At 39.8% G+C, this 22,182-nt stretch overlaps 1 protein-coding gene across 1 annotated transcript in view; it reads left to right on the top strand.

Annotated features, from left to right (window-relative positions):
- The window catches only part of LOC122553932 (F-box/WD repeat-containing protein 7-like), a 49,988-nt gene that overhangs the window by 20,290 nt on the left and 7,516 nt on the right, over positions 1-22,182 (top strand). Inside the window, exons 6-9 of the mRNA XM_043698438.1 lie at positions 2,335-2,486; positions 3,821-3,893; positions 11,698-11,809; positions 20,892-21,016. Of these exons, the coding sequence (XP_043554373.1) occupies positions 2,335-2,486; positions 3,821-3,893; positions 11,698-11,809; positions 20,892-21,016 (462 nt within the window). The remainder of the gene's footprint in view (positions 1-2,334; positions 2,487-3,820; positions 3,894-11,697; positions 11,810-20,891; positions 21,017-22,182) is intronic.

The raw sequence follows: 22,182 nt of genomic DNA, 5'->3' as shown, positions 1-22,182 counted from the left end.
TAGATCTTTCCACCTCTTTTTAAGAATTGTGCAATTATTGTGAATTTCACCACCAGGTGGAGCTGTGTGTGTGTGTGGGCAAGAAAGTAATGTCACAGCTGGTTTTCTCAGACCCTTGGGTCTGTATAAGGGACATGGAGGTGAGAAACCGGGCAGTGAGGGGAAATGGGAGCATAGGAGAGCAGCCCAAGGTCCTTGGTTATTACCTCCCAGCTCCTCTTCACAAAAGTCTTTCCTACTTATCTTTGTGTCATCTGCAGCTACTGTACCTTCACTCCCCTCATCTAGATACTGTTTAGTCAATCTGTTCAGAAATACTACTGCAAATCTCTGAAGCAAATGGGAATTGAACCCAGGCCTCTTGGCTCAGAGACACTGCCCCTGCACCAGAAGACCGCCATTCCCCTCACCTAAGTAATTGATGTGAATCATAAAAAGCTGAGACTCTAGCACAGCCTCCTGTGAAATTCCAGTCCATATCTTGCCATTCAAAAAAATACATATTTATACATATGTTCTGTTTTCTGCCAATGGTTCAATAATCTTCTATTCATTTTAATACACACCTATATCATGAACTCCAACTGTTATTCAAAACCCTTTATGTAGTACCTTTCAAATGTCTTCTGGAAATCCAGGTACCAAATATCTATGGGCTCCTTTTATCAACGCATATGATTCCTTCAAAGAACTCCAATAAATTGATTAAGTATGATTTCCCTTTCACCAAACCATACCAACTCTTCACAATAATCTTGAGTTGTTTTAATGGTCCAACTATAACCTCTTTAATTATTTTAACACCTTTCTAGGACATATGTCAAGCTAACTGGCCTGTCGTTTCCTTTTGCATGCATCCCTCTATTTTTTAATTGAAAATATTTGTTGCTTTTGAGTTTGTTGAGGTCTTTCCAAAATCTAACAGCTTTTGGAAAGATGATGCCAATTCCACTCTACTACAATAGCCTCTTACTTAAGACTCCAGGATGAAGTCCATCAGGATGTGGTTACTTGTTACCCGCAGCTGTATAAGTTTGGTGTATCCTGCTTCCCAATGATTGTAATTTCACCCGTTTCCTTCTCCTTTCCACCTCCCGATTCATAGCTAATACATCTTTTCTCTGTAGTGAAAATTTAAGCAAAATATTAGCTTATTTCATCTGCCATTTTCTTACTACCTACTAATAACCCCCCATTCTTTCTCATGTATTCTTTTCCTTTTTAAATACCTGCAGAAATTCTTGTTCTTGTCTTTATTTCAGGTTAATCTTTTCTCATACTCTAGTTTATTTCTTATACTTAATCTTTTAGCTATTCTCTGTCATTCTTTGTATTCTGTCCAATTATCTGACCTGTCTCTATGCAATTATATTTTTCCTTAAGTTTGATATTTTCTTTAATTTCTTTAAACATGCATTGCAGGCCTCACCTTAGATTGTTTTCTTTCTAGTAGGAACATTCTTATTCTGAGCATTCTGACATATCCCTTCAATGCTTGGCAGTTGCTTCTCTATTTATCAATCCCCTAACCTAGTATTCCAGCACAATTCAGCTAACTCAGCTTTTATGCCCACATGGTCACCTTTATTTAAGTCTGAAATACTAGTTTTAGATCCACTCTTCTCCCTCTCAAAGCTGACATAAATAACATTGTGATCACTCCTGCCAAAACTTACCTTAATTCTGAGGTCATGAATAAATCTTGTCACTTTACACAATATCAGGTCTGATAAAATCTGCTTTCTGTTCACTTCCAAAATGTGTTGCTGTAAGATACTATCTCAAACGCATTCCATGAACTTCTCACCGAGGCTACGACTGCCAATCTGTATTTTTTCCAGTTTATATGAGTATTAAAATTACCCAAAATTATTGCCATTTTTTATCACAAGCATCTAAGATTTCTTGTTTTCATCTTATATTGCGAATACTGTTTGGGAATTAGACTACTCTCACTAGTGACTTCCTTATCCTATTATTCCTCACTTCCACCCAAACCTATTCTACATTCAGAACTCATGAACTGCATCAGCTTATGTGCATCCATTCTCCCTCTCATCAGCTTTAATTGCCCTGGAAAGCCATCTCCCTATCATTTTAGGGCCAACCCCCCATGAAAATTAGAATTTCAGTTGATTTTCCACCACAGACAGCTTCTGACATACAAACAGACACAGCTACCCATCCCTGGCAAAAACTTAATATTGGGTGTAAGTGTCAAAACTTACTAAATATTACATCTTCAAAAAGCTTTAAAAAACTATATGATACAACAGTTTTAATGCTGCATTTATTAACAATGTAAAAGCTAAAATGGATTTTTCTGATTTTCAGGATGAAGTCATTGTAACCGGTTGTGCCGACAGCTTGATTCGAATTTTCCAGACAGAAACTGGTAGTTGTCTACGAGCACTGATGGGTCATAATTCAGGAATTGATCATCTCTGTTTTGATGGAATACAGGTGGTCAGTGCCAGCTCGGATAGGTAAAACTCAAATTCTACAGGTAGTACATTCATTTTTGAAGTGGTAGTTCAATAATTGAATATTTATAAGACAAGAATGCAGTATTATTAAAAGATCTGTTAATAATTGCTTTTGAGATAAAAATGTAATCTTTTATGGGAGGGTTTTTCAGGTGGCGGGATTTTTTTCCTTGCCACCTGAAGGGTTAATAGAGGATACATCCTGGTTGATGTTGGTTCCCCCATCGTTACTCAATGCTCCACGGAGCCTTAATTGACTGGAGGTGGATCTTCTGAGCCTCACTCTGGAGTAAGTCCAGCCTTATAGAGGTCTCAGCCATTCTGATTGGCCAACCACTCTGTAATTCCCTCAGCACCAGGTTCACTTAGTGGCTACTCCTGAGAGTTCAAACAGTTACCGAGGAAGAGGAATGAGTGGAGGCCAGCATCTGGTAAGTCCAAGGTATTGGTAGGGCGTAGCTGGCAATGAGAGGGTCAGAATGGCAGGTTTGAGGGGTTGTGGGAAGGGAGTATGGTTGAATGATCTTATTGTGGATGCATTCACTGAGCACAGTGGATCCTAATGGAGGTCCCTAGTTCTGTTGCCCCATGCCAGCTCACTCAGTAAAAGCTGCCAGGCTGCCAACCTGACATGGGCCTCTCACCGGTGAATTGGCCATGCCAAATTGCCTGTAGTGTTAGGTGAAGGGGTGAGTGTAGGAGAATGGGTCTGGGTGGGTTGCGCTTCGGCGGGTCGGTGTGGACGTTGGGCTGAAGGGCCTGTTTCCACACTGTAAGTAAGTAAGCAGACATAGGATGATGGACGTAATTGGCCACTGGTTGGCTACAAAAGGTATGCCAAACCATATAATTTTCCAACTGAAGGAAAGATCACAGCTGATCTTGATCTTTTCAACACATAGATGTAAATTATATCCATGCAGACATTCCTAACAGCATTGTTGCGCAGCTTCCAGGTGCAGGAATTCCAGCCGATTCTCACATTCTCACTTCAAGGCATTGAAGCCAATGTGACACTGTACCCCACTCCCCAATTTAGTGCATATCAGAGAGCCAACCTGCTGGCTAATCACTGCTTTTGCTTGCTAGGCTACTGGGGTAATGAATCATTGGCACCTTACTGATCATTAAGCAAACATTTGAAAACAAATGAACAACTGAAATTTATGCATAAGTATTTTGATTAAGAAAAAAAATCCATTTGAATTAAAAGGCAGTTTAGCATGCCTGAATTTAGCCAATAGATATTTTTACCTGATATTCATAGTTTTATGTGAAGATATGACTTTCCTGTAAATCACTGCTAGTTTATGTAATTTGCTCTTGTGAATCAGAACTCTTCGAGTTTGGTTAATTCAGGATGGCCGCTGTAGGAAAGTTCTACGAGGTCATGAAGATGAGATTCAGGTAGTGTTGTTATATATGTATCATCTTTACTTTCAACTTTCAAATTCAGTACTGATTTAATAAAAAAGATCGTAGCGTCTGTATATCACTTTTTCTTTCAAATATCGTATTATTAGTGAGGCAAATTAGGTTACATTTCTAGCTTTGGGTACCCACTGCATATGTCTGAATTTTCATTGTCAGAAATCACACAACGCCAGGTATAGTCCAACCGGTTTATTTGAAATCACAAGCATTCGGAAAACTACTCCTTCATCCACCCAGTCCAACACAGGCACCTCCACATCATGAGTTTTCATTGAGCATCTCAGGAGACGAAGTACTCCACTGGCAGCACAGAGTTAGAAAATAAATATAGAAGGACACATTGGCAGATTTTCAGTTAAATATTCTCTAAAGAGTGTGTGTAACCATGAAGATCCCTTTTATAAATCAAAAAAGTCCATCTATTGTGTCAAGTTGTCATTTTTTAAAATATATTTTTATTGAGAAATAGATTTTTTAATATTACAACAAAACAATATACTTCAAAACAATACAAAGAAAGAGCACAAAAAAATTTTAAAAGCCCAAACTGCCATCATGTACAAATATAAAAATACTCAACTAACTACTTAACAAAATAAATAATAATTAATGACAAACTAATAAATAATAGTAATACAGCTCAGCAAAACAACACACTAACTCTCAAATATCTAGAGTATTAATTTTCAGATATTCATACATTCGCAGTACGCCCTCTCTGGATATTGGACTTGTGAAGCACAATCATTACGACTATATAAAAGCCCTTATTAGTGTGGCAGACAAATTTGTGTCCAGGTTGTCCAAAAAGGGCCACCATATCTTCGAAATTCTCAGTTTTGTGGTGTACCATACTTTAAGAAAATCCAAGGCAATATGCTCCATAACAATCTTATGCTCATCCGACATGCCCGAAAGATTTTCGGACACCCAACTTAACAAGATATTGCGCAGAAAGGGAGGATGTTGAAAAGGTTTTTCTTATGCGTATCTACAGTGAATACACTGGGCAGGCCAAAAAGAAATGAGATCGGGTCCTTCTCCACCTCACACCCAAAATCCCCTCCATTGTACCTGCCACAGTGCTCCAGTATGTTTTAAGCCTGCCACAGGACCAGAGACAATGGGTAAGAGAACCCATACTAACTTTACACTTGGGGCATGTTGAAGATGCCCCTTGTTTAACTTTTGATAAACGATCTAGAGCCAAGTAGACCCTGTGGAGAATCTTCAACTGTAAAGCATGGGTCCTATTGCAAATTGATATCTTACTTGCGTTTTCCCAAATACCTTCCCATGCCTCTGAGGAGACATCAACACCTAGCTGTCTCTCTCACAGCCTGCAAAACTGATTGAATTCATCTGAGGCCCCACCCCCCCACCAGCTGATGATATAGAGTGCTGATAGAAAGTGTACTCTTAGCACTGAGCATCCTCTTCTCCATGTCAGATTTGTAGTGCTCAGTCAAAAGTGTTCTTTTTTTTAAATCAAATTCCTAACTTGAAAAAAATGAAAGAGGTTCCTGCTAGATAGCTCGTACTCCCACACTAACTGATCAAAAGACATCATTGTGTCTTCCTCAAATAAATCACCCATGAAAGACACACCCCTAGCTGCCCAATGTTTGAACCCTGAATCTCCTGTTGAAAACCCGTCATCCCACTATAAGTGTAAGGAAAGATGTTTTGCCAATATTGCCTTCCCTCTGCTCAATTAATAACTGTTGGGCTACAGCAATATTCCTTAACTGTCCTCATTTTGTCCAAAAGCAGCAAGCTTATAAGGGGGCACTTTGCCTGCGAGCTTTCAATATCTAACCATATTGAAAAACGGTTCCCACAAGCCCAATCACTCACGTAAGATAAAAGCGAGCTCAGTTGATCGTTTTTAATGTTCGGGCGATCCACTCCCTCCAGCCTATGAAGCAATTGCAATTTAGCTAATTTAATAATGCGCCGCTTACGATGCCAAATAAAAGAGCTGAACCAGCCGTTCAGCCTCCTGAGTGTTAGCTTGTCGAAAATCAGGGTGAGCATTCGTATAGGGTACAACAAATGAGGGAGAATATTCATCTTAATAAGAGCTATCTGACCTAACCATGAGACCGTAAGCACCTCCCATCTTTGAAAGTCTTGTTTGATTTCATCATTTAATTGAACAAAATTTGCTTTAAACAACCAATCAAGAACTGGAGTGACGAATATGCCCAAGTACGTAAAACCCCCCTGTGACCACTTAAATGGGAATCGAGATTCGCCCTCAAGACCTAGCACCTTCGTAACACCACCCATAGGCATAACCTCTGATTTTGCAAAATTAATCTTGTAGCCTGTAAAGGTGCCAAATGAGCTGGTGCATTCTATCAGGTGAGGCTCCGAAACTGCTGGATTTGACAAAAAAAAATGAGAATATCGTCTGCCTACAACAAAATGTTATGAAATTTTGACCCCATTTCTGGAGCCGACATATTAGGATACCTACGAGTGGCCTCCGTCAACAGTTGAATCACCAATGTAAAAAGCAATGGTGAAAGGGGACAGCCCTGTAGGCTGCCCTAACAATGCTAAAATTGCTTGATCGTATCCCATTGGTGATGACCCATCTTATAAAGGCTTTGCCCAAGCCGAACCGCTCTGGAGTATAAAAAAGATACGGCCACTCAACTCAAACAAATGCCTTCTCCGCATCTAGAGAAATTACCAATCCCTACATTAACTGCTGTTGACATGCTTGAATTACATTAAGCAGCCTCCGAACATTATTGGAGGATCTGCAGCTCTTTATGAAGCCTGTCTGGTTCTTCTTAACAATAAAAAGTAACACAGTTTCCAGCCTTAATGCAAGAGTCTGAGACAAGATTTTAAAGTCAAGATTTTGGGAGTGAAATGGCCCTGTAAGAAGCAGTCCTCCGGGGCCTTCCTTTTGTTAAGAATAAATTGGCCTCTCTTAGAGATGGCAAGAGACGATCATGACTGTATGAGTCATTGACCATGTTGAGCATCGGGCATGACAATATGCTTATAAACTCCTTATCAAATTCGCTAGTAAGTCCGTCAGGGCCGGGCCCCTTTCCTCTCTGAAGCTGCTTCACAGCCTCCTGCACTTCTTGCTCTGATAAGGGGGCATCGAGAAAAGACTCTTGTTCGGGAGTCACACCCGGAAGCTCCAGATCCTTGAAAAAGGATTCCATCTTGGCTTACCCCTCCTCACAACCCTCAGATTTGTATAATTCATCTCTGAAATGCTACATTTATCTTTTTAGAGTCACGTTAAGTTCCCGTCACCTTCCCAAATCAACATAACGGCTTGAGGGGTAGTCTTTTTTTCCTGGCGAGATACGACGCTAGATACTTGCCCAGTTTGTTACCATGCTCATACAACCTTTGTTTTCTGAAAGTAAGCTCCTTCTTTACTGTCTGTGTGAGCACGGAATTCAATCCAGCGCTGTAATCCTCTGTAGCTTGGCCAACGAGGGCCTGTCAAAGTAAACCTTCTCGGCTGTCTTCAGCCATGCTTCAAAGAGACATTGCTGCTTGCCCTTCTGCTTCCTACTGGCAGAGTAGGAAGTAACTAACCCCCGGCATAGGCTTTGGCAGTTTCCCAAAGGATGAAAGGGCTACTAGTCGAGCCTGAATTAATGTCTAGGAATGCCCAAAATTCCTTAGAAGTACTCCACAAACTTATCCTTAAGAATAAAGGGATCCATTCACCCGTGCCTCAGGCCCACTATAGCGTCCTTAATCTTAACCAACTGCTGCACACTGGACTGTGATCTAAGATGGTAATATTACCAATCGTAAAAGATGACACCAAGTCCAGAGTTGCCACGGGGTTCAGAAAAGAAACAAATCCTGGTATGAATCTGTGTAGATTGGAAAAAAAAATGTAAAATCCCTGCCTGTAGGGTGGAGACACTTCCAGTCGGCCACCAACCCTAACTCCACACACAAATCCACTAATTGTTTGATTTGTACAGAGGATATCCAGTTGTCTGTGAGATCCGTAAGAAATTAAAATCTCCCCCAATGATGATATGCTGAGACTCAAGACTGATCAATTTAGAGAATGCATCTACAAGAAACCTGAGGGGATGGGCCGGAGGGCAATAAACATTTAAAACACCATATTCTTCCTTGTTTCTCAAGGCTTTGAAGATTGCAAACCTCCCATGTGTGTCTTTAACACATTGTAGTAACTTAAATAGGAGATTCCTCCTAACCAATATAGCCAATCCCCTACTTTTGGTATTAAAAGATGAAAAGTAAACCCGATCAAAGCCATTCTGTTGTAGTTTCAAGTGTGGCTCCTGTAATAAAGCAATATCCACCTTGTCCTTTCTAAGACTCGAAAGTACCTTTTTCCTCTTAATTGGTGAGTGACTCCCCTTGATGTTCCAGGTACACCATTTAATCAAGTCATTAGCCATAACCTTCTGCAGTAACATTTAGATTCCAGCGAGGAGGAGCTTAAACTACAAATTGTTGAGCCTTAGGGTCGCAAGATCCATCGTACATAAACTAAAACTCCTACAGTTAATGAACCTACAAAGTTATCAAAGACTATATATGACAAAAAACAAAAAAAAGCATATAAAGTGCCAATGGCACTGAATAGGGGGACTCACCCCTTGCCCAAAGGGGGCATCTACACATCCCAAAACCAAACTTACCATCCTGCTGTCAATATAGCAGCCAGGGCATTTAAATACCTGAACCAGAAACTGTCCGTAAGTAGGCATCTAGCCATCCCAACCATTTTCTCTCCTCCTAGTTAGAGCTGCACAACAAGCACAAGCAGCAAAGAAAGAAAATACATCATGGAATAACAATGTGAGCAAAGAAATTTTGAAAGTAAAGTAAGTACCCCAGACATCCTTTGATATAACTTAACTTAGTAATTGAAAGTAAACATCCCAGCCACCTCCGAGCATACTTTAGACCAGATTATTACCAATAGAAAATATGAAAAAAAAGACTCCGACTGGATTTCCTCTTTGTTTTTCAAGAAAAGTAGAGAAATACCCATACTATTTGTACAAACTAAATTGTTCAGATTAAGTTCATTTGTCCACAAAGTCTCTCGCCTTCTCCAACATGTCAAAGAGATGTATCGATCCATTTAAGGTGATCCAAAACAGTGCTGGATCCCTTTGAAGAACTGGATCCCGAGCTCCCTCAGTCTTTTCTTGATGCTATCTAAAGATTTTCTTTTCCGGATCACCGCCGCTGAGAAGTCCTGGAAGAACATGATCTTACAGCCCTCGAAAACTAGGGCCTTCAGATCCTTCTCTGGATTCTGAAAGCTTCCATGATGCTATATTTTTCTCTGTAGTAATGAAACCGCACCAAGATAGGACGAGGACGTTGGTCCAGACTTGACCTCCACACCGTCGCCAGGTGAGCTCTCTCAATCTTCAAGCTTTCCATTTCAGCCTCTAAGTTAAGCAATTTCGACAACCAGTCCTGAATACATTCCACTGGTGCTCACCTTCCTTATCCTCCGGCAGACCAACAAATATTTTTTTCTCTTGACCCTGTTCTTGAGGTCATCAACCTGGTAAAGCAAATTTTGGACATGGATCCTATCCTTGGAGGAATTTGTATCAGCTTCTACCACTGTGACTCTGCGTTCTATCTCATCTGTTCTTTTCTCGAGGTCTCCCAGTGGCTGTTCATGCTTCTGCAGCATGCTAGAGATCAGGATCAGCTTCTCCTCTATCTACTTACCCAACATTTCACTAGATTTTGTGGGTTCCTTTACTAGGACCTGGTAGGAAATCAAGTCCAAGGATCCTGCAGGCTGGGCCGCGGGACCGGCCTCAGACGTACCTACTCCCTTCTTCAGTGTCCCTGGATGTCAAAAACCAAGTTAAATTGTTCTATGATCTTTCCAGAGTCCCACGGTATCGTGGTAATCCGGGTTGGGTGGGTTACGACGTCATCCCGCTTGTGATAGGTTAGGACTTTGTCCCGGAACTCTGCAACACGATGTTTTTAGACCGCCGCCATCTTAGATCCCCAACTTGTCATTTTTAAATCTTTCTGTTCAGCCCATACATCTCTGGGGTTTGGAGGAGTTAGGGAGACTTATTATCAATGGAGTTTAAAAGCCTTAAAATGTATGTCCTAAATCATTAAGATTAGAACTCCATGACCATAATAATTAGTCTAGCTTATACATTGATCTATAATTTTAACTGTGGAATAATACGTTTCACAAACAGAGACAGGAATTCATCACATCATGTTCTGCAAGGTTAGCTTATTATAATTTAAATTTGTTCCCTACTTGTTTTAGACCATAAGACATGGGCTCTCCTTTTCAGCATCTACCCTGTCAAGCCCCCTAAGAATTTTACGTGTTTCAATAGGCCATCTCTTCTATACTCTATACTTCTATACTCCAATGTATAGGTTGAGTAGCCTGAGTTACTCAACCTCTCCTCGTAAGAAAATCCCTCTTTTCCCAGGATCAACCTAGCAAATCTTCTGTGAACTGCATCTATGAGGGCAATGAGTGAAATGAACTAAAGAGGACAAAGAATCTTGTGACATTTAAACATCAGTGGTGGTTTAACTGCACCCATGTGTGCAGAGCTGCTCTCCTCAATGATGTCTGTTTGAATGGTCAAATTTTGAAAAACCAGAGTAGGAAATTTGAGCAATGTTTATTTCAGTCAAATGAGCAATGCTGAAAGATTGAACAAATTACATTTTAGTATGGAAACACTATACATACTAAAATTGCAATCATTAATCAGTGTAAAAAGAGTCACTGTTAAACTATGTATGTAGTGACACTCACAATCTCAATGTTTTAAAAAACCTTATTTTCCCAAAGTTCATCCTGTATAAATTAGATGCAATTGAACACTCTTTAAATGTTCCTTAATGAATATTTGCAAGGTTTGATTCAATAAGAAATTCTTATAGTTGTCTTCAGCATTTATTATTTGAACAATATCACTCACTAAATAAGTAAAAATGCATTAAAGATAATAATCATTTTTGTTACCTTTAAGTTTTAAAATATTGTGAATAAGGTTTAGTTTTAATAGAGTCATAAAGACATAGAGATGTACAGCACGGAAACAGACCCTTCGGTGCAACTCGTCCATGCCAACCGATATCCCAAACCAATCTAGTCCTGCCTGCCAGCACCCCAATTCCACCAGTAACAATGGAATTTGAACTAATGGCCCCAGAGCATTATTAGTCAAGTGTCATCATCATAGTACTATAACCTCCCTCATGTATCTCAAAATTATGAACATTCTAGCTGTAAGGCAAAGCTACACTTAGCAGTTCAGCCATCAGTGAAGTACAATAACAGTTGTTGCTCACCAATAATCCATTTGACTTCTTTAATAAGCATGACATTCTGCTCTTTTATACAATGCACGTGTCTCCATTTTAGTCATCCCAACTTAAATAAGAATGACTGAATACTACCGCTTTTTTCAAGTTTACAAGCCAAAAAGTGCTGAAATAGGATAGACCAGAGATTTATAATTGATTCTGGCAATCAGTTGAGTGAGTTAAATGTTTGTAATAGGAAAATATTTCAAAACATGTATTATTTACTTGTGTGGCAATCTAAATGATGATTAGTCACATCAATTAGGTTTATTTTAAATGATCTATGTACCTGTATTTAAAATCAAACACTCAGTGCAATGTTTGTAATGCTTTGAAATGATTGTAAATGTTAAAATTTGGTTAAATGGCACATAAAATAGTTTATATATACTGTATTAACCATCTGCTTACTAAACAGTATTTGACAATGAAAAAGGATCTTGTTGCTAGCACATCCTGGGACCACACAATAAGAATGTGGAATGTACAAACTGGAGAATGCATAGCTGTTCTAAAAGGCCATACAGAAGGTGATTACCCTGAAATAAATGCAAGAAGAAAATGTTTGTAAAAGACTGCTATGTTCTTTTTCAAGGTTATCTTTGAATCATACATCTGAGGCCTGTTACTGTTCCTTTCAACCCAAAGTGCCAAACCTTCAGTGGTCTAGTTTGAGCCCACACTTACATGATGCAAACCTACCCTTTGGCAAGTACGTGTATCTGAAAATGAGAAAATACAATTCCTGCCTAGGACAGAGTTGTGCATCAGCAGTAATATCATTGGCTGCAAGGTCTTCCGACTGCTCCCCAAAGGCTTCAATCTTGACAACTCTTTATTGTTCTTTGAAAACAAAAAAATGGGTTGTTTACCTTTCTGTACCTTCCAGCTCCTGCCTGATCTCTCAAATCCTGTAATCTGAGCCAATCTAGGCATGTTAACTAATGGCTTCTGAAATGCCGAAACTCAAAAAAAAGAATGATTTATTATTTGTACATGTTTTAGAAGCAAGCGCTAGTTAGCCTTGTGGGAATTTTTTCATTATCACTGATCTCCTGTTGTATATTTAGCTAGAAGGCCCCCCCCCCAAAAAAAAATGCATCAAGATCAGTTTAATCTATTTATGTCTTTATTCTGGAGATTCCTTTGTTGTCATCTGCTGTCCCTTGATTTGGTGGTGATGATGACTCGGTTGCAAGTTTATATCATGGGTCTTCATGTGACTGAACAGGCAGATATTTGAACTGCAGGTCCTTCGTCACATGGGGAGGAATGTCCCAGGAGGCAGGGGCATCCAGAAAGCAGTACTTGCTTCCTTTTCTTTCCTTCTCTGCCAGCACATTGCCTCATTGAAACATCAAGCAACTCGACAAAATGATAAGAAGAGTTAAGAATTACATCTGCAATCATTTATTTTCATGCAAAAATGAGGAGAACCTGTCTTATCACTGGCTCTGATGGATTACAGATACCTCCTACCTATATTAAAAATATTGCAAGCCCATATTTCAATGTATTGCACTTCCCATGTTTCTACTGTTTTCCCATAATTTATGCATGCATTGTCTGCTTTTCACCCAAGGCCAGTGCTATCTTGCCGATGGTGCAGCTCCTACACTTCTAGCCTTTGCACATCTGTCATTTCCACTTGCTTCATAACGTGATTGAAAATTTAACCCTTTACTAACTGAAATTGATCCAACTCCTTCAGACTCAAAGCATGATGCAGCTTGATAGGTCATTTGTCACTACTTTGAATAATTGGTAGAAATCTCCTTCTAGTCATTAATGTCAATGTTGCTGTGGTTCAAGGAGAGTTCCAGAGTATCTTTGTAGCAGTTTCTTTGTCATCATCGCAACAGTACCATTTGAGAGCTGAGAAAACAGAACTTGTTCGGGAGGAGTTGCTTTTGCAGAAATTTTACTTGAATGTTTTTAGAGTGGTCCTCAAGAAGGATACGAGTGATAGTTTTCCTCCTTGTCTTCCTATTGATTCTGTGGAATGCTGCAGCAGCATTGGTAGTGGGGTAGCACTAGTGCTATTATGTGTCACTGATACATAGTCCAAATCATATTGCAGTACGGGAATGTGTGATGACAATTGCTTTGCACACTAGTTGTCAGCATACTGTTGACTGGCAGGGGTTTTCATCAAACACAGGCTGTTACAGTTTGTAGAAGATTGAGCTAGTACAGCTGATCCAGTGTTGGACTCATCAATTGCGACCCTTTGAAAGAAGAAACTGTCAAGCTTTGGAAGTGCTTAACATACTTCAGAGACTTCCTGTAACATATACAGGATGTCTTCATTTTGGCAAGATAGTGAATATTCTAGGTCATGTATTACAGTGGTGGTCAGTCTAATCTTGGCACAAAGGCAACTGAAGTTAGAGAGATTTCCATCCAGGCAATATTTAGTGCATACAGCAAAGAGCAGTTGATTTTTGAGGTGAATAACTACAGGAGGTAGACTGTAAATCGTTTGAGATTGTCATAAAGTCTTTCCTGACACTGGTCTATCTTTAAAAAGTGCCCCTTTCAGATCTCCCATTCAAGATAGTTGCATCCATCTTCAGTTGCAAGATTGTGATGAAATTTCTTGAACATCCAAATCTCTGGAGAACAACCTACAAAGCCTGTAATTTACAGTATCAAATAATTTGGTTATGTTAATGGATACAGTGAAGAGTTTGTTTTATTGTCCTCAATATTTTCTTAGACTTGCATGACAAAATCCATATTAGAGGCTGTTCTGTAACGTCAAAAGGAATGTTTCAGGAAGGATTCCTTCAGCTAGGGAGTAGCTGATTCAGGAGAATGTGTCTGAACTTGCTATAGATAACAGAGAATACTTCAGTAGTTTCTGTAGCATGACATCTCCCTTCTTGAGATGGTTACAATTGTCACATTCCTGAAGTACTTGTGGGAGTGCGAAGTGCTTTTTCATCCCAAATCTGGAGGATGAGTGCATTGAGTCTTGATGTCAACAAAACCAAATTTGTAAGTTTCAGCTGAAATTGGTCTTTGTTGTTTCTTATCCTTCCAGTTACAGTTACAGTTACAGCTCTCTCATTGCTGGCAATGTATGCATGGATTCCACACATGTCGATGGGGTAAGCTGGAGACATTTCAGTTGCCACAGTGAATTAAAGGTTGACATTGTTATGGGAAATGTTCTTTTCAGTGTTCAACAAATTGCATTGTCATCCTTAAGAAGAGAGTTACTGTCTTATGAGTCAAGGAAATTTTATCCATTTGACCTGGTGTATAGATGGCCCTGGTGGCTTCCAAAAAGGTTCACATGGCAAGACTGTTGACTTTCTTGGGTTTCTCGTGCCATTACTCATCTTTTATGTTCAAGTTTGTCTTTAGTGTCAGCCTTGAACTGTTGGAATGCTGCTTACTTGATTTTTGACTTGTTGATGAACGCTGCTGATGAACATTAATCTCTGTTTTGGACTTCTGGTTCTGACAATGATTTGTGCAAGGTGGATATTTACCACAATTGAACAAGTCAATCATCTGTCTGGCAGGTATCAGTCCACATGCATGGATCAAGTGATACAGATATCACTTAGATCTTTAATTCAAACAATGATATAATCCAGGAACATAGAAACATAGAAAATGGGAGTAGGAATAGGCCATTCATCCATAACTGAACCAGTCTGGCTTCAATGTCAATCCTGCCATCCGAGGAAAAAGTCTGGTAAACCTTTGTTGCACTCCCTCTATAGCCAGAACATACTTACTCAAGGGGACAAAAATTACACATAGTGCTCCAGGTGTGGTCTCACCAGCATCCTGTACGACTGCAGCAAAACATCCCTGCTCCAGTATTCAAAGTCCCTTGCTATGAAGGTCAGCATACCATTTGCCTTCTTCGTCACTTTCTGCACCTGCATGCTTACTTGCAGCAACTAGTGTACAAGGTCACTCAGGTCTTGTTGCATCTTGGTAACAAACTGCCTTCCTGTTTTTGCTGCTGAAGTGGATAATCTGACATTTATCCTTCACCTGTCATGTATTTGTTTGCTCACTTTTTTTAATAGATATTTTTATTGGAAATGTAACATTTTTACAAGTTTACAAAAATAAACAAAACTCTCAAGTACAAACATTGAAATACAATTAAATCTTAAATAAATAATAACCAAAATTTATCGAAAGAAAAATACCGAGGAAAAAAAAACAAAACTCAGCTAACTACTAATCTAACCTACAACTAACCAGAGTGTATAATTAAGTCTCTTACATTATTCAAATAAGAGAAAGAAAAAAAAAACAACAGATAACACAGAAATTAGATAGTGAGATACATGCTTGGAATGTGTTAACATCAAATGTAACAAAACCCATATTCGTGCGGGATTCCTCTCCCAAGTGGCCCCGGACCAGCCAGGTTCGCAATCTCAATTAAATAAAAGCCCTTGTTAGGATAGCCGAAATATCTGTATTTATATAATTCAAGAAGGGCTGCCATATTTTAAAAATAATTCGGTCTTTTGGTGCACCATATTTGTAAGGAAGTCAAGGGGAATACATTCCAAAATTAATCTGTGCCAATTTGAAAGTCCAGGGGGGCCCTCAGCCACCCAGTTTACCAAAATATTTTTCCTTGCACGGAAAGAGAGAATAGAAAATAATCTTTTCCCGTGCATATCCAGGGAGGGTAAGTTCGAAAAGCCCAAAAGGAGAGATATAGGGTCCACTTTAATTTCCGTTCCTAAAATTTCTGTCAGGGTACTTGCTACTTTAGTCCATTATCTACGGATCTTATGATCCATAGGCAATGTACAAGAGTGTCCACCTCTATTTTACATTTGGGACACATTGGAGATGCTCCTGCCTTAAATTTTGCCAATCGATCCGGTGCTATATGGGCCCTATGAAGTATCTTCAGCTGGGTAGCCTGAGTTCTGTTGCAGATGGTGATTCTTCTGGCATTTTCCCAAATGTCATTCCATGTTTCTATAGAGATTTCTAGTCCCAAATCCTGATCCCATGTTTTAAGCAGATTGTCGATATCTCCCGATATTTCATCATGTAGTAAATGATAAATAGTACTGACGGAAGATACCCCCATTGGTCGTAGCACTCTACATTCTCTATCTGATTTATAAAGACTATCTAATAACGTAGTCTTTGCAAGAAATGCTAAGTATCTACCCGGTTTGTCGCCAAATTCATATAACCTTTGTATTGCAAATAATATTTCCCTCTCAGCCGTTTGGGTAAGCGTGGTGTTTAGAGCTGTCTTAAGGGCCATAATCCTTTGCAATTTGATAATAGAAGGTCTATCAGTGTATGCTATTTCAGCTGCTTTTAAGCAAGCTTCGAGCAGATGCTGTTGTTCTCCCTTTAATTTTTTCTGGGTCGCTGAGTATGAGATGATCAAACCTCGCGTGTAAGCTTTGATGGTCTCCCACATCATTGATGGGTTGCTAGCAGTACCTAAATTAATTTCTAAAAAAGTTTTAAATTCTTGAGAGAAGTACTTTACAAATTTACTATCTTTCATCAGGAAGGGGTCCATACGCCAATACCGAGGGGATGTCCCATTTTTCCTTGCCTTGATTTCCATATATACAGCAGCGTGATCGGAAATTGCTGTACTACCTATTTTACAGGATGATATGGAATTTTAAAAAATCGAGGGGGCAAAAAACATGTCAATTCTGGTATGACATTTATGTGGATTGGAGTAAAAAGTAAAATCTCTGCCTTGTGGATGACGACATCTTCATACATCTACTAATCCTAATTCTTTGTTCAAATCCACCAATTGTCTAGATCTGGGAGACACTCCTGCAGTACTCTTGGGAATCCTATCTATTTCCTGATCCATAATACAATTAAAGTCTCCCCCTATAATTGTATGACGGGCACCAAGAGCCATCAGTTTTGAGAAGGCTTCCGTTATAAATTTAAAAGGATGTGCCGGGGGGCAATACAAATTTAAAATCCCATATTCGTCTCCATTTATATGGGCTTTAATCATAATATATCGTCCAGATTCGTCTTTTATCTGATTTAGGATTTTGAAAGGGAAATTCTTCCGAATAAGAATAACAACTCCCCTGCTTTTTGAGCTAAAAGAAGAAAAAAAGGCCTGATCAAATCCACCCTGTCGTAATTTCAAGTGTTCTTTATCCAACAAGTGTGTCTCCTGTAGGAGAGCTATATCAACCCTTTCTTTCTTGAGAGTTGATAATATTTTCTTACTTTTGACTGGCGAATTACTCCCCTTGACATTCCAGGTGCACCATTTAACCAACTGATCAACCATAATCGACCGGGCAAATCCGAGACCCCTCGGGAGGGGAAACCCTATCCAGAACATCCCGAGCATAGAGCATATAAAATTCACAAAAATAAAGGCTCTCTAATACACTCACAACAGTATAATAAAAAACTATTTCTAAATAAAAAAACTATAAAACGTATTTAAATGGAAGTTTTCCCCCTTGTTCCCAGGGGATATCACTTCCTTTCCAAAGGTCCATCGTATCCTCTCCCAACCAGTACCCCACCCTTGACCCAGGCGCTCGTCAATAGGATGAGGAAAATTCAAATATACTACAGAGCTAGAGTTAACAGTGAGCACCCTACCCCCGCCCCGCCCCTCCACTCACACACCAACACCTGGATATATTTGATGATGTTAATACCATGTATAAACATATATAACTATAAAATTACAACCTCAACAAGTAATGATTAAATATAATAATACAAAATAACAAGGGGAAACAACCCCACTCCTAGAGACAGAGGTAAAATAGAATAAGGTAATCACCTCCCCCAACCAACATTAACTAGACCCCCCGGCCTATATACATATAGACTAATTTAAAAAAAACCAAGGGGGGAAGAAAATCGTTAAGTAGAGAATAAATAAATAAATCCCTCTCCCCACCCCCGAAGATAATATTAAACAGTAAGGTTAAAAAAAGGGGGAAATATAAACCGGAATGGGGGGAAGGCAAACCAACATCAATTATCTCTTACAATTTATCTAAGAGAGTCCAAAAATTCCTTGGCCTTTTCCGGCAATCCGAAGTTATACACGGATCCTTCATGGTTAAAGCGTAGTGTCGCTGGGTAGTGCAAGGAGTACTGAATATTTAAATCCCTTAAACACTTCTTCGCCTCATCGAATGCCTTCTTCTTTCGGACCAGAGCTGGGGAAAAGTCCTGGAATAACATGATCTTGGATCCTTTATAGATCATGGCTTGGGGATCTTTTCCAAGATTTCTAGAGGCTTCTGGGAGTATCTGCCTCTCCTTATAGCTCTGCAGCCTGAACAGGACTGGGCGGGGGCGCTGGTTCGAGCTGGGCCCGCATATTGCAACCCGGTAGGCCCATTCCACCCTTACCTGGCCTGATCCTGCCTCCAGATTTAAAAGCTGTGGAAGCCACTGCTCAAGGAATGCTGTAAGCTGGCCTTCCTCTTCCCGTTCGGGAAGGCCCAGCAAACGAATATTTTTTTGACGACCTCGAGAATCGAGGTCGTCAATGTGGTTCTCTAAGGACCGGACTCGCTGTTCGAGAGTCTGGACCCGATCCACGGCCGATTACGCTGTAGTTTCGGAGGTCACGGCCTTTAGCTCTGCCCCTCCGACTCGGCGCTCGATTTCCTTAATGTCTCGGTCGTGCTTTTGCAGCGCGGCCAAGAATGAGTCCCATCAACTTCGGGATTCTTCAATAAAAGCGTCGATCTTCGCATCCAGTTTGGAGATGATTACCACAAGGCTCGCCACTGTAGGTAAGTCCCCCGGGGTGGCTGTGGACGCCTCTGCTGCAGCTGAAGAGGGTGGGGGAGGGGTTTCTGCTTGCTGAGAGCTGCGGGCTCCCTTCCCTTTAGTCATTTTTACTGAAGATTAAATTGTTTAAATTCAATACTAAACAACTAATTAAATTAAACAGCTATTTTAAATGATTTGGTGAGTGTGGTGGTGTTGAGTGACCCACTTTGCCCAAGTCTTGGGAGGAGCACTGTGGACTCAGACTTGCTAGGTCGCAGCCATCTTGGATCCCCCTGTTCGCTCACTTAACTTGTCAACTTATTTAGGTGCCAATGTTTTGATCTAGTAATGTCTCCATGTGGATTTGTATTGGTCCCCTTGAAAGTGAATGTTGCTGTAATGAGGTTGGGCTGAGCACACTTTGGCAGCAGGAGGGCACCATTTGTATTGACCTTTCCTATGCTGTTCCTGTCCAGGATTCCTCACCAGACATTGGAGTCACAGCCAATCCTGGTATTAAAGTCCCAAAGAAGAATTATGCTTTCTTTTTTTGGGTTGGCCATGAGGCCAAGGTCAAAACCGATAATTTCCTTAACATTTTTACATGACTCAAGGGTTAGAGCTTGAACGCTGATAACTGATGTGGCTGAGCTAGAGGTACATGTATAGTGCCATAAACCTTTTATTTGTACAACTGGAGGGATCTCACAGTGCACCCAGGTGGCAAAACAAAAACTGTGGATATGAGGATTATAATCAGCTTTATCTTTCTAATAGAAAGTGTATCCCCTGCATATTAGTTCAGCTGCCCTTTCCCAGGAAGGCAGTTCTCCTCTGAGGGCAGTGATGTTAATTTGCAGTCTTGATTTTTGGTTGTATTTACATTTTTAATTTGATTTCCTTTTTTTCTCTATTTCTCTTTACAATTGGCAAAGATCATGTTCCCAATGGGGGAGTTTAAACGGCCAAGGGGGTCTTGCTGGCTCAGCAGTTGACACTGTTGTTTTCACAAGATTCTGTACTGTGAGTGCAAATTGTTTGTATAGTTTGGTCTACCGATTATCTTTTTTATGTTTTTTGTTCCAAAGTCGAAGCTTGAATCACAAATGAATTACAAAAAGTTAGCTTCCAGCTTCAGAAGATAATAGGGAAAGATACATGGACTTTATTTCAGATTATAAAAATGGATCTTGCTAAAACTAGCCACGCATTAGACAGACCACATCTGGAATGCTGTGAATAGTTTTGGTCTCCTTATCGAAGGAAAGCTTTACTGGCCTGGAAGACAATCTATAGAAGGACAGCCAGGTTGGTACAAGTATGGAGAGATTTTCTTATCAGGAGAGGGTGAGTAAGTTGGGCTTGTATTCACTGGAGCTTAGAAAAATGAGAAGAGGGCTTATTGAATAATACAGGATTATTAATGGGCTGACAAGGTAGGTTATTTCCTCTTTTGAACTGAAAGAACTAGAATCAGAGGATATAACCTCAGAGTAATGGGTCGCCCATTTAAGATGTAGGTGAGGAATAATTCTTTCTAACTCTTCCTCTTTCAGAGAATAGTGAATCTGTGGAATTCTTTCCCTTAGAAGTTGTGTTATTAAGTATATCAAAGCTGAGATAGACTTTTAATCAGTAAGGCAATGGAGGGTTATGGAATAAGGCAGGAAAGTGGGGTTAAGGATTATCAGATCAGCTACGATCTCAAGCAGACTTGATGGGCCAAATGTCCTACCTCTGCTCCCATATCTTATGGTCTCCTACATATTGAATCTTTTAAAATTCAAAGATATGTAGTGTATAATTTTATTTTTACTGAGAATTTATCTGTCTATGGTTTTGTCTGCATTTTCCTCTTTACAGTGGTGAACTGCTGTCAGTTTGACTGTCGATATTTGGTGAGTGGAGGAGGGGATTGCTTAGTGCTTATCTGGTCAACAGAAAGTGGAAAACTGCTGTGCAAGTGTCAAGGACACACAGGGGATGTGGTAAGTAGTTTGCACATGGTGACAGAGAAAGAAAGTTAACATGAGAAGAAAATATTTTCCAGTTATAAAGACACAATGAAAGAAAATGTAAACAAGAAACAAATTATTACTGCAGCATACAAGTTGATGTACTAACAATTGTATGAAATTTGATTTAGGCATACTGCTGTGCATCACTGCTGGTCTTGAAAAATGTATAACACTGTTAGATTAAAAATCACACAACACCAGGTTATAGTCCAACAGGTTTATTTGGAAGCACTAGCTTTCGGAGTGACGCTCCTTCATCAGGTGCTGAAAGCTAGTGCTTCCAATAAACCTGTTGGACTGCAACCTCGTGTTGTGTGATTTTTAACTTTGTATACCCCAGTCCAACACCAACATCTCCAAATCATGACTATTAGATTAAGAAATGACACTTGAATGATGATTCCACAATGGGGAACAAGTAATCAACAGTGCTATCAACCAGCACTTACTTATTAATAGTCTGGTAACAGATGTTCAGCTCTAGTTCCATCATGGTCCTAGTTCCGTCAGGGTCACTTATTTCCTGACCTCATTACAACATTGGTTCATACATGGACAAAAGAGCTGAATTCTAGATTGAGGTGGAAATGACTGCTCTTGACATATGACTGAGTCTGGCATCGAGGAACCCTACCAAACCTACATTTAATGGGAATTGGGAGAAAAATTGTCATACCTGGCATAAAAGAATGTGGTTGTGGCTGGAAGTCAGTCTTTTCTGCACCTGGACGTCTCTGCAGGAGTTCCTCAGAATAGTAACCTAGGCCCACCTATCTTCAGCCGCTTCATCAATGACCTTACCTCTATCATAAGGTTAGAAGTGAAGATGTTCACTAATGATTGTTTTGCAATATTTTGCACTGAGATTTCTTCAATATTTGAAGAGTCAGTGGCCAAATACATTAAAACTTGAACAACATCAGGCCTGGACTGATAGATTGCAAGCAATATGTATACCATAGAAGTGTCAGGCAATGTCTGTCTCCAATGAGAGAGAATCTCATTGTAACCTTTGACATTCAATGGAATTGCCAATGCTAAATTCCCCACAATCAACATCTCGAAGTTACCAACCAAAAACTGACCTAGCTATTTAGATATTGTGGCTAGAAAAGCATGTCAAAGGCTAGGAATTC

The sequence above is a fragment of the Chiloscyllium plagiosum genome, chromosome 10 (genome assembly GCF_004010195.1).
Source record: "Chiloscyllium plagiosum isolate BGI_BamShark_2017 chromosome 10, ASM401019v2, whole genome shotgun sequence".
NCBI lineage: Eukaryota > Metazoa > Chordata > Chondrichthyes > Orectolobiformes > Hemiscylliidae > Chiloscyllium > Chiloscyllium plagiosum.
Note: the sequence above shows the minus strand (reverse complement) of the source record. Positions and strands in the feature narration are given on the sequence as shown.